Here is a 13,946-nt window from a genome sequence, read left to right as displayed (position 1 = left end):
ATTAAAGAAATATTTTACAAATTTGTCAATTTTTTTTCTGTTGTATTATTAACGCAGAAGCTTTTGTTTTGTTTTTTTTTTTTTTTTTCACACTCTGAGCGGGGATCGAACCGACGAAGTATGTATTGACGTGGTGTCGGATACGCTTTAGACCGCTCAGCTACGGGACTAAACTGGAATTAACGTAAAATTGACTCTTTTGTTTGGTATTTCGTCTTTCTGCATTTTTTACCATGTGAACATAGTAAAATTCGCTTCAAATATATCGTAATTAATATAAAACACACAATAAAAATTAAATCGGGAATGATCGTATTTTTTAAAATTGATGAGTAGTATAAATAACATTGTTTGAATTTAGGTACCGAATGATTATTTTAACGAGCGTCAATTGTCAATTCTACTATGCTAACATAATAAACATTAATTTACACATAGCACTTTGTATCTACAGTTTATTAAAAAAAAGAGATTTCGTTAGTACTTTCGACTATGTCTTCAGTAAAAAAAATCTTGTTCTATAGTTTGATTACAAATGATTTAATTTACTATGTGCCTTTATTAAAATATATAAAATAAATAATATAAAAAATATAAAAAAAATATTATATCTTATCAAAAATCCGAAAACATCCACCGATACTACAGTAGCATAGTAGAACATAATATTTTTTTCTCTCCGTGTATAATTTTTGTTCAAGCTAATAATTTATTCAGCGAATTAGCTGATTGAATATAATTATAAGTATCAATTTTATGTTGTTTCCAATTCAATTTTATTACAATAATTTTGCATTAATTATCATTTAATTAACAATTCAAAACTAAAGAACAACAAATAGACTATTTTTATTGTCTTTTCCATATTATTGTGATAAGAAAAAGTTGTGATTACAAAACTCGGAATTTAGAAATTTTGTTGAAAAAATTTTATTGAGTTAGGAATATTTTGACTTGGAATTGTGTGGTAACTAGATTCTGGGGATACATAATATTTGTTGTCGCGACTTTTCGTACATTGGAACCGGGAGACATTGCCGCAAGCCAACGAACACACCTATTAAAGCGGTGTCTCCACGCTATAGAAATCTCATGCAAGTTCTTGCAGCAAGATCTGGGGTGCATTCCTTTAATAAAAAATTTTTTTTCGTTTTGCAATTTCGCCCTGTAATACCGGCCAAAATTTTATAGGGAAAAGCTGTTTCTTGTAGTGGCAGTACTGGCACATGACATTATTTTTTTTGGCTTCCAATTATTAGATGGATAACTGTTCAATGTTTATATCAAACTGAAATAGATAGAAAATTGACTTGTTGTGATTGTTTGTTATTGTCACATAGGTCGTACCACACATTATCGTAAACTGTAAAGCCTGGAATATTGCATAGAGAATTTTATCACTTTTGTCGTTGTTTCTGTTTCTAGTTTTTAGTCGGTATTACAGGGCAAAATTGCAAAACGAAAAAAAATTTTTTATTAAAGGAATGCACCCCTTGCAGCAAGATCTTGCACGAAAAAAAATGGAACATGTCCCATTGGCTACGATAGTCTTGCAAGGCTTTTAAAGGCTTATTTCCACCGAAATTCTAGTAATTATTTAGTGATGAAAGATCTTGCAAGCGTTTCTATAGTGTGGAGACACTGCTTTAATATTCACTCTAGAAAAAAATGAAGGAATGTAGCCACTAGCATAGTTTTTCGACCAAGTTCTATGCCATTGCACTTGTGTCACTATATCCTAGGACTATCTGAGGACTATGTTGGAAAAATGATGCACGCAGCACCCGTATTCACAATTTAGAGCTTTTTTTTGCCACTGATGACGCTTATAAAATTTTTTTTATATAGATTTTACATAGGGGACGTTCCAAAAATCACTCGGAAACCCGGACCGGCGCAGTAGATGAAAAAATATAGTGATAAAATAAACTTAAAAGTGACTAGAGGTTACTGTAGATATTGTAAACAACAAAAACAGCCATATTGCATATGCCATTTGCTTTTGTTACTTATTACGGTTGTAAAAAGTATTTCTATAATTATTACTAATAATTGAACAATAATAATTTATTGATTTGTGCCTATAAAAATACATGAACAAAAAATCATGTCTGCCACAACAAAATATCAAAAATTTTCTATGATCACAATCTTGAACTTCTGGGTTTCCGAGTGATTTTTGGAACGTCCCCATATAAAAGCTCCACAAGCGCCGCCAGTGGAGGAAAAAAGCCCTAAATTGTAATGCCCGGCACCCGTATTCACGGGGCAAAATTGTTCTCATTAGGGCTTTTTTTTCCGCTGATGGCGCTTGACAAAATTTTTTTTATATAGATTTCACATAGAAAAGCTCCACAAACACCACCATCGGAAAAAAAACGCCCTAATGAGAACATCGTCTGGGTGCATTCCTTTAATAAAAAGTTTTTTTTCGTTTTGCAATTTTGCCCTGTAATACCGACTAAAAACTAGAAACAGAAACAACGACAAAAGTGATAAATTTCTCTATGCAATATTCCAGGCTTTACAGTTTACGATAATGTGTGGTACGAGCTATGTGACAATAGCAAACAATCACAACAAGTCAATTTTCTATTTAAATTTTCTATTTCAGTTTGATATAAACATTGAACAGTTATCCATCTAATAATTGGAAGCCAAAAAAAATAATGTCATGTGCCAGTACTGCCACTACACGAAACAGCTTTTTCCTATAAAATTTTGGCCGGTATTACAGGGCGAAATTGCAAAACGAAAAAAAAATTTTTATTAAAGGAATGCACCCTCTGAATACGGGTGCAGGTGCTGTGAATTGGACTGCAGCATTTTCAGCATAGAACCGCTAACTTCACACTAGTTTTTTTTGATACAGCCAACATTAAAAAAATACAACAACAATGGTTAAGGCGTGTGGCCACTAGCATAGTTTTTCGAACAAGTTCTATGCCATAGTCCATTTATTACCAGAAACATCTAGATTATTCCCAGTTATCACTGAAAAAGTCAGTTGTTTCTGGTAATAAATGGACTATGGCATAGAAGTCGAAACTAAATAACCCACATAGCGTTGTTAATAAATTTCTTTGTTTATATTTACACATGTATAGTACATATATATATAATGACTGTCAAAATATCAAATTGTCAACGAATAAGAAAGGTTATATTTTTATTTATTTTTTATGTGTTTGTAAGCAAGTTGGTACAGCTGAAACAATTTCAAGAAACGATTAAAACGCCGCCCTACAGCCGTCATATGTGAACTTTTCCTTCCATAGCGCTATGTCATAGACAAGAAGACTAGAGACCAGGAGAGTCAACTCCCTGTAGTGGGGGATAGGCTGGATGGGACCAAAAACGTCGTAAACTTTTACACAGGGGCAGGCTTTATAAAAACGCCGTTTCAGCGCTGTTGTCGACCCACGAACCACGCATACATGCACACTTGTATTGAATATAATACATATAATACATATACTTAATAAATTAACAGTCTATTTAAATTAATTCCTTAATCACTTGCCACCAATATTTTTATTTATCATATGATATAATTACAAATTAGATTATTTGGCTAAATCAATTATTTTATCATATATAAATTATTATATATGATAAATCAAAATATTGGTGGCAAATAATTGAAGAATTAATAGACTGTTAATTTATTTGGTTCCATCCTTTTCTTAGAAAATATTTTCCATAATTAAACGATTAAATAGCTATTAGAAAATGTATCTAAGGGAAAGATGTGGCCAAATAAATTTATATGTTGTCTTGATTAATTTCTTGGCAACATTTTCTATAATAAATTAAAATATTTGTGGCGAATAGTTGAGCAATTTTTTTAGACTACGAAATAATTTATTTAGCTACATCCTTCTTTTAGCAAAAATTATTACATACAATCAATTAATTGTATAAATTTAGATAACAAACTTGTGGCGTATTTTGACATCAAATTGATATACGTAAAATAGTACAAATCAGCATTAAAATATCAACAACAATTGGGAACAATTTTGGTTCGCGAGACGCCGAAAGCGTCTCTCTGTGGCCAAATGTACAAGCCTTATTTCACGACATATTTTGTCCCATTCCCAATGTACATAGTTGACTCTCCTGGTTTCTAGTCTTCTTGGTCATAGAACTTGGTCGAAAAACTTTGCTATAGTGGCCACAATTTAAGTATATATGTGAAATCTATTTATGGCTTCTAAATTCAATTTGGCATATTGTTCTATAATGAAATTGAAAATATTGTTATGGCGCAATTGTTGATAGCAATGTAATTTATATACATGACAAAATTCGTAAATATTTCAGAGTTTCATCAGTGCTGGAACCATGATTTACCTTTAGATACCAAATAAGTTTCACATCGTTACTTTGATACGCAAATTAATTGTATGTTAACATTTATCAAATTGATAACATACAATCATTGATGTATTTGTAAAACTATTTATTAACTGATAATCATTGAATAAATTTTGCTATTTTCATGTATTTTCTGCAGGATCAACATAATGTGATATAACAATGTAACTATATCAAGAATATAATTTGATTATTTCATACAATAAATCAAACATTGTTGATAATGTCAATAGTGAACAAAACTAGATGTGGCAAGACAATAATTTTGATGATTCATGCTGTATTATCTAAGTCAGCAACTCAAAAATCGCGTGATGCTCAGATGAAAATGTAATAATGCCAAATTTATTGTCACAAGTTATATGATTTTATTACATAATATTTTTATGTTACTTGTTAATTTTCGTTACATCGATCATCATCACAGTAAATGTAATCAATAAATTGATAAACCTGATACTTCGACATTTGATGATCGAATAATAAACTGGTCAATATTAAAAATAGTTAGCATTACGTGAGAACAATCAGAAATTGGCTTGAGAAGCTCTATACAACATATTTTGTCCCATTTGCCTATCACTAGGCTCCTTAGTCTTCTTGCCTTTAACACCGACGAATTGCCATCACAAACGTGGTCGAACGGTCCCCAGGTCCCCAGTCCTCAGGGCCCTGATTCAAGTACATAAGTACAAAATACAAATACATAAGTACACCAACCAGTGATTACCAAATACCACCGAAAACCCCCATTCAGTCCATAGAATGAAAATGGTAAATTTAAAAATATTTCAAATTTGTAAGTTACATTTAGTTCACAGAAGTGTATTATAACATTGTTTTGTAAAACAGAAAACAGAACGGAGAGAAATACCATCTTTGCTAAAAAAAGTTTTGACAACTGATGTTCACTTAACTGATGCTTTTGTCAATCAAACTGAACGATTCTTGCCTTTGAGACAAATCAAAATTTACTATAAATTTTTAGAAGTAAGTTAATGAGTACAATTTTAAACGTAGTTTTCGAAAGTTCTAAAATATTTTAAAGAACATTTATATAACGTAAACGTACTCTAATGAAAATTACAATGCATTTGCCTGTAGCGTTGTAACTTGTTCATATACTAAAACAGTAAGTGTAGGTTTCAGGGCATGGACTACTTTGGCTTTCTGGCTGGCTAGCCTTTATATGGATTGCAAACAACAAAAATTTGTATCAAATGCAAGTTAATTTATTAATAGGTAACTATAAATTTCTTTCTCCAATGAAATACGTATACGAATACTTGAGTGACTTATTAAAATTGTTTGGATTGTATGAAAATACACATCTAACGTTCAGTCGGAATAAATGCTGGAATTCATGATCATTTACTGATAGCTGTAAATACACAGCGTTTTTGAGTGAACAATGTTGAGAACGAAATATTCAATCGTTTCGCTTCACCAGCTTTGTCTTGTATTCATGAAAACCAGTAACGTACTTTTTATAATTTGTTCAAGGATTGTTGTTCGACATATTGACAGTAGCGATATTAAAAGCTGTAACACGCCGACGACGACCTTCTGATAATAAAAACTCATTTGAACTAGGACCCGACAAATTTTCGTTTCCTTCTGGTCATGCTTCGAGGGCGTCATTAATAACATTCTTCTTCTTCAGCATTCATCCCGTTTCTTCAGTCTTCATACTTACATTTTTTTCATGGACAATATCAATATGTTTATCGAGAATTCTTTTGAGAAAACATTATTTTCTGGACATAATCTGTGGAATTTCATTGGGCATCATGGAAGGTTTTTTTATCAATATGATATACTTAAAACGGGCAACGTGTGTCGAATTTGTATCCTGGATCACCGATGAAAAACTTGATGGTGGCGAATTTCATGTATGACTGAATGAATTAAAATAAAAAATTTATAGCCGTTGAAAATCGCTGTGTTTAAATGATATAATAATATGATTGAAGATATAAAAAAAAGGACCAGGTAGAAATAATTATATAAACTTTTGTCAATAATAATCAAACTGCCGAATTCAACTGTTCCTTCGAGTCAATATTTGTCCAAATTTATCAAAAATTGTGGAAATTTTTTGAAGTATATTGATCTGAAGGCGTTATCAGAGCAAAGTCAAAATAATTGGAGACCAATATAATTTATATAAAGCAATTCTATGCAAAAAATATCTTTTTTACACTTCATTTTTGTCTTAGATGACCTTGTTTACTTATAATAAATTATTAAAGTTGTTAATTTTTTGGAGGTAAGCACAGGGGTATAGGGCGGTTTTATTATTTTTTGAGATCAACCAAGCCATCCCCTCGATCAAAAGTTTTTGAATTTTTATTTTTTTTTACTTATCTTAGACTATCGTTTAATGAAGTTTTGAATTAAAATTTCGATTTTAATCAATTTGAATTAATTCACATAACATGAATAACGTATAAAAAAAATTACGATAAATTTTATTTATTGAAAGAGATTACTTAGCATATATAAATTAATGTGATACGCAAGTTTTTTTAACCTAATAAAACTCAATTAATTTTCATGTATTAATTTAAATTATACATATATTTATAAATCACGATAATTAATGCACAATGACCAATCCTGTTAAATAAATGAAATGATACACGTATATTGCAAAACAAAAAATTATGAAAAAAAAAAATAACAGTATATTTTAAAATAAAATAACTTCCCCAATACCACTATTTATTTTCTACAATCAATTAAACTTTTTACACTATCTTTAATTATCATACACTGAAAAATAAAAATGAATCAGTGACCATGTATGCATTGGCATACGAATCACACAAATACATGTATAACATATTTGTACACACTTGTATGCATGCAAGTGTAAACAACGTCAAGATTTCCAACGGTTTTTACTTATATATCATCTGTTGGTACAGAATATTGAGGGAAAAAAGGCAAAAAAAAAATGAATAAAAATTTCTGTACTTTTCTGTATTTTTTATAAAAAGTCTGGAAAAATATGGTACCCCTGGCGGAAATGGTGTGAGCTAAGCCAGAAGAAAACGATATCGCTTTTGTCGCCAAAGCCAGAGCAAAGCCAGAGATAATAAAAACAGAATAATAACGATATCAAACGTAAATTTGGGCTTTATATGGATATATTATTTAGATTAAATTATTATTGAACTTATTTTTAGCAATAATATTGATGTAAAGAGATAAATATAAGTATAACAAGTAATGTAAAAGTTGACAGATTTTGACGTTTTGAGGTTGACTTGAATCGGCTAAACACAAAAATCCCTAGCGTGAAGCAATAGTAAATCCAGACCTTTTCCAGAGTGAAGCCAGACTTGTAAAAAAGACATTTATTTATAACAATAGCACTAACTATTAATAAACAATATTAAATTAATAAATTTTAATGACTTTTAGAGACTTTTTTATTGTTAAAATTAATTTTTCGCTTAAAAAAAAAAAAAAAACATCGATTCGTGACAATACAAAAAATATGCGAAAAATTAATTATAATAATAAAAAATTCTCTAAAAATCATTAAAATTTATCAATTTGATATTGTTTATTAATAGTTAGTGCTATTGTTATAAATAAATGTCTTTTTCACAAGTCTGGCTTTACTCTGGCTTTGCTCTGGCTTTTGTCTGGTTTTACTCTGGCTTTTGTATTTCCAGAGATTGATGCGTTTTTTTTTTTTTTTCACGCGAAAAATTAATTATAATAATACAAAAGTCTCTAAAAGTCATTCAAATTGATTAATTTAATATTGTTTATTAATAGTTAGTGCTATTGTTATAAATAAATGTCTTTTTTACAAGTCTGGGGTGCATTCCTTTAATAAAAAATTTTTTTTCGTTTTGCAATTTCGCCCTGTAATACCGGCCAAAATTTTATAGGAAAAAGCTGTTTCTTGTAGTGGCAGTACTGACACATGACATTATTTTGTTTGCTTCCAATTATTAGATGGATAACTGTTGAATGTTTATATCAAACTGAAATAAATAGAAAATTGACTTGTTGTGATTGTTTGTTATTGTCACATAGCTCGTACCACACATTATCGTAAACTGTAAAGCCTGGAATATTGCATAGAGAAATTTATCACTTTTGTCGTTGTTTCTGTTTCTAGTTTTTAGTCGGTGTTACAGGGCGAAGTTGCAAATCGAAAAAACATTTTTTATTGAAGGAATGCACCCATTAAAGTCTTTTTGGTTAATCCAGGGGTACGTTCCAAAACCTTTGTTCGGTTCGGTATATCAAGATGGCGAATTTCAGTGTATTTTTTGCCATTTTTTTTCATCGCAATAACAAATTAATCACTTATACTTATTATTGATTAGAATAAAAAATAACTAACTTATATTATTCTTCTTTCTCTACTAAAAATACATTAACTGACACTAATATAGAAAAGTATAAATTAAAATTTAAAATTTTCATATATTTGATTTAAATCGCCGCTATCTTGATATACCGAACCGAACGAGGTTTTGAAACGTACCTCAAGAAGACTAGAGACCTGGGGAGCGTTCGAGAGCTGGCCGAGGGCCTCGGCCTGGGCCAACAGAAAGACAACTTGATAAATCGAAAACTCACCACGAGGAAATCCCATTTAAATATTCGAAATTATAATGTAGCAGTGCTGACACTACAAACATATGAAATAAACCATAATGAGAAATTGGCCGAATTTTTGGCCTCGGCCAGCTATCGAACGCTCCCCAGTGTTGAGCATGGTAAAAATTTATTTCTACCATGAGTGTTGAGTAAGTATGATACCCGTGTATCATACATTTAAAGCGCCTCTACACTAGATATTATTACATGTGAAACTGTCCTAACCTAACAGGCATTAGGTGCGTTTTTTCGTCAATTTTTTGTTGACGCATCATGACCGCGCATTTGCGCAAAAGCTGTAAAAGCACGTGTTACGTGCCAAGTTGAAAAATTAAAATTTAACTATGAAATAACAAAAAAAGAAAGAATGTTTAAAGCCAAAATTTAATAAGTAAATAATCATAGAATAATTATAATAAATCAACTTGGTATTTCACGTTATAATTAAAAATCATCTTATTTTGTTATTCCCTACAGGGTAACGGGTTAGGAGGGAATGTGTATAAATGTAGATCTACCTTTTGTTGTAAGAATAATTCGAAACAATTGTTGTTGAGAGCGTGTCAATCTGGATGGTCGCCTGTTGTTGTTGATAGTCTCGAATAATCCAAACGTAAAATGAACTCAAAGCACAGAAAACAACACCCCGGAGAAATGTCACAGTCAATAATGTTTTATATGAGATTATGGAAGGTTAAATAACACAGGAAATAATAATTTATCACGAATATTAATTAATTTTAAATTCACTCGAAAAATGTTATTTATTCAAAACGTAAAAGTTCAATTTATTTATTTAATTTTTATCAGATGTGTTTGATTAAATTTTGATTTTGATTTTAAATTTTAATTTTGAATTTTAATTTAATTTTAATGATTTGAATAGAACGAAAGTTGTCGCAAGAGTGAAGCTCCTTAAAAATTATAAATAATAATTCCCATAAAAATTTAAATTAAAAGTAGGGATGATCTTAGGTGGTAACATCTTTGACCAATCAAAATTGATGGTTCTCATGATAGTCAGCATTTAATTGTTGCTGAGATATATTTCTAAATAATTAATAAATTCAACGGATGTTAAATATAGAGTTGCTGATTAAAAGTGCAACTGTGGCTAAGAAAAATAAAGGTAAAAAATGAGAATTTATGTTGAAAAAGTAAATAATATTTAAATAAAAAAAATGTCCATGATGCTAAAAGTGAAATATAATTATTAAAAATAAAAAGAAAAAATTTATGTGCTACTCGATATTGTTCTATATCCCTTGAATTTACCAAATATTATTTATTAATTAATTATATGTTTAAATATTAAAATACCAGTACGTAACACACGTAAGTTTTTAATTGTTTTTAAGGGTGAGTACATTGAAATATAATAAAACTGGAAGGTGAACTCCTATGCTTAGCCAATGCACGGAGTGTCGCCAGAGATAGCAATATATTGGTTGGCATTCCCTCTCACTCACGCATGCGCACATTAAATCTTGTACCGTCAACGTTAAAACAAACTAGTACTACACGGTATAAAAGTTACATTATATTTCAGTAGTCTCAACCAATTATAGTTGACGTCGTCAAGGGCCTTCACGTCAACGACTGTACCGACAAGGACAACAGGCCAACCATTGAGTTTCTCTCTCGGCGACACGAAGTTCGGCTTCCAGCAGTCCAATTCACGGGGCAAATTTTTTACAATTTAGGGCTTTTTTTGCCGCTGATGGCGCTTGTAAAAATTTTTTTTATATAGATTTTACATACAAAAGCTTCACAAGCGCTGTGAGTGGTGAAAAAAAGCCCTAAATTGTAATGCCCTGTGAATTGGACTGCAGTTTTAATATCTTTCAGTGGGTGAGTAACGCACACATACACACTTTGAAACTTTTACTTGACTCTCGACTTCTGCGCAAATGCGTGGTCATGATGCGCCAACAAAAAATTGACGAAAGAACGCACCTATTAAATTTCTTAAATTGGAGTTGTCATTCAATAAAAACAGTTTATTCAATCATTATCATTTATTATGCGTTTAATGAAAATATCTTATCAAAGAGAACCAATAGGAGTCTAACGGAACGTAAGCAATTTCTGATCATGCGCAGTTGGGTTAGAAAATTATTTGCAGTTTTGATATTGATAGAAATTTAAAGTTTTAAAATTTCCAGTTGATCCATATTAAACAAATGACATTCTTAATATTGCGTATGTTCTTGAATAAAAACTATCCATTCATCGTCAGTTATTCCATTCTATCAATGGACAGGTATTCTTAATAGTTGCTCGTATCATTTTTATGTGATCAACTTTATAGCTATTATGATCTGTAAGGTCTACGTTTCAACCGAAATTAAACAGCAACGTTGTCTTAGACTTATTCATTTTCTTTTAACACATTTTTAATATTGATTCTTTGTTTTTTCTCAAAATGCTTGATACGATTCTCGAGGCTTTCTGCAACAACCAATTTAATTAATGTTACTCAACTAACTTTTAAAATCCTACTTAAAATACTCTAACAGTACGGCACTCATACTGACCACAAGTAATTCGCTTCATCAATGGCTGGTAACATTTTGAATGGACGCCTAGAATCAGGCAATCACTTTGATTATTTGAACTGATTTTATTTTTGGTAAGATTTTCAAGATTTTGAAGCATACTCCTCGTCATCGCACTCCTGTTTGATCGAAAGAAATATTTGTTACCTATTTTTTAATTTAACTAAAAACTTAAAAATTAAATAATAAACTTGCTTTATGGAATTCATTGTCCAATCTTCTTGTAATTTTTTGATAACAACATGTAATTCTTGATCATCGTAGAACCAATCGACATCATCATAGTCACAGTGAAATAAATTTAAGGGCAATTCATGAGCTAAACTATACTGAGGTTTACGTGGGCACTTTTCAACATTTAACAAATGAGAAAAAATATCAGATTTTTCTCTTCCTTGGCCTACGAGAAAAAGTATTCCCATGATACATCTTATTTGATGCCAAAGGAATGCTTTACTTTTAATGATTAAGAAGCACATGTCATAGCCTACACAAACATCGTGTGATACTCAATTTGAAGTAATAATAAATTAACTAATTACTGTTATAGGGATAACGCACCTGCAGTTATTGATTGATCATTGTTTGAACAGATAATTTGTGCATCAACAATTGTTCGTTTGAAGTTCACTACTCCATTGGCTACATCCATTTTACAAATGTTTCGAAAATCATGAAGCCCTATCAGTAGACTTGCTGCTTTTCTCATAGCTTCGATATTCAAATTTCCTCGAGGAAAAAAGTACTTATATGTTCTATGTTTACAATCGAATCTCGCTGAGTAATCTGATCCCACCGATGCCCATGCTATACACTTTATACTGTCAGGAAGTATTCTATTTAATATTTTACTGTATGGTAACTCGTCGTTAACTTTGTGCTGATCATCGGTTTTTAATACGCTTCGAACATCTAAAGATATTACTTGGGAATGCGCACTGACCCCTTTGTCAGTTCGACCACATCGATGGTAATTAGACGATTCACGATTTTCAATTAAGCAGCTTTTTTTGAGAGCTTCAAAAATATGATGCTCTACTGTGTTTATCGTATCTTCTTGTTCAACAAATCCTTTGTAATTCCAACCAAGATAATAAAACTTGAGTAGGATATGTCTCTTAGATTTTCTAGAAAACAATACTAATTAATATAAATGTCAAAATATCAAATATAATGTTATAAAGATTTCGATTAATAGTTAATATATGCAGAAAAAATTCACATGATGTTATCGACTATGCATGATATAATACTTGGATCTATGCAGCAAATGATCAGTATATGTACTTTTGAATGTCTGATATCGTTTATTATACATGAGTACATATATCAAGTCAAAGGTGAACCAAAAGATAAACACAATTATTAATTGAGAAAAACACAATTATTACTAATATAAGAAACTATTTTTAAATATCAAATTTAGTAACTTACTGGGAAAAATTGAAAGATTTTGCAGATGTTTGTGACGCACCAGATTTGCGATTCTCACCAGATTTTTTGATTACATTTTTTAATTGTATAATATGTGAATCCAACTGCAATATTCTATCAATAAGATCCTGGAACAATGGAATAATATGTATAAAATATTTTTAACCTAGGACGTAGTGAAATTAAATTCAACAGTAAAAAAAACGTGGCCTCACATTTTTGTCAAGAAGCTCGAGGTCATTCTTAGTTAACGGTTTTTTGGAATTTTTTTTCTGTACGATATTCTCCATACTTATATTGTGTTGATAAAATATGGATAAAACTTACAAAATAAACACGTGTGTTCATTGGCGTCGTGTCGTAAAGAGAGCCAGGAAAGCCAGTTAATAGCTGTGTTCGATGCAATCGATGGTCGTCTTGGCTCAGCACCCGTATTCAGAGGATGTTCTCATTAGGGCTTTGTTTTTCCGATGGTGGCGCTTGTGAAGCTTTTCTATGTAAAATCTATATAAAAAGTTCACAAGCGCCGCCATCGGAAAAAAAAAGCCCTAATGAGAACATCCTCTGAATACAGTTCCGTCTCACTTACGGCAGTCCAATTCACAGGGCATTACAATTTAGGGCTTTTTTCCTCTACTGGCGGCGCTTGTAGAGCTTTTGGCTTGCGGCCTGCAGCGCCATGTCTCAATCCTCGGGAATCAGAAAACACCGTAAATGAAAAAGTCCTTCTGACATAATATTGCGATTCCATCTATTGTGAGCTAGAACAAGTTGCCGCCGTAATGTTTTAGCCAACTAGCGGATCTTTCCAAATTCTGAAGTGTAAGCTTCGTAAATGAACTTTTCTTAAGTTGGGCCGAACTCTTAAAAATAGAAATTATTAATTAACGTATATAATTATCATTCATAAATTAGATTAGGACGAATTTAGAGATTCCGAATATT

The 13,946-nt window shown here is 31.0% G+C and overlaps 2 protein-coding genes across 3 annotated transcripts; one reads left to right on the top strand and one right to left on the bottom strand.

Annotated features, from left to right (window-relative positions):
• Positions 1-4,977: 4,977 nt before the first annotated feature.
• On the top strand, positions 4,978-7,750 carry LOC122857598 (phospholipid phosphatase 6). Its single transcript, XM_044159854.1, has 4 exons — positions 4,978-5,154; positions 5,233-5,370; positions 5,523-5,622; positions 5,884-7,750. Exons 1-4 carry the CDS (start codon positions 5,146-5,148, stop codon positions 6,276-6,278), a joined length of 642 nt encoding a protein of 213 aa, XP_044015789.1. The 5' UTR covers positions 4,978-5,145; the 3' UTR covers positions 6,279-7,750.
• Positions 7,751-11,012: 3,262 nt separating this feature from the next.
• LOC122857591 (tRNA pseudouridine(38/39) synthase) lies at positions 11,013-13,457 on the bottom strand. Of its 2 annotated transcripts, none has more exons than XM_044159842.1 (6): positions 13,329-13,457; positions 13,002-13,129; positions 12,129-12,694; positions 11,763-12,054; positions 11,547-11,686; positions 11,013-11,460 (listed from the first exon to the last, which is right to left on the bottom strand). In XM_044159842.1, the coding sequence occupies exons 1-6, from the start codon at positions 13,347-13,349 to the stop codon at positions 11,381-11,383; spliced, it is 1,227 nt and encodes a 408-aa protein (XP_044015777.1). In that variant the 5' UTR covers positions 13,350-13,457; the 3' UTR covers positions 11,013-11,380. The 2 variants fall into 2 exon arrangements, with proteins under 2 accessions (XP_044015777.1, XP_044015775.1); XM_044159840.1 differs by having other exon boundaries at positions 13,217-13,452.
• Positions 13,458-13,946: the final 489 nt, after the last annotated feature.

The sequence above is a fragment of the Aphidius gifuensis genome, linkage group LG5, assembly GCF_014905175.1.
Source record: "Aphidius gifuensis isolate YNYX2018 linkage group LG5, ASM1490517v1, whole genome shotgun sequence".
Taxonomy (NCBI): domain Eukaryota; kingdom Metazoa; phylum Arthropoda; class Insecta; order Hymenoptera; family Braconidae; genus Aphidius; species Aphidius gifuensis.
The sequence above is the reverse complement of the archived record's forward strand: the minus strand, read 5'-3'. Positions and strand labels throughout refer to the sequence as shown.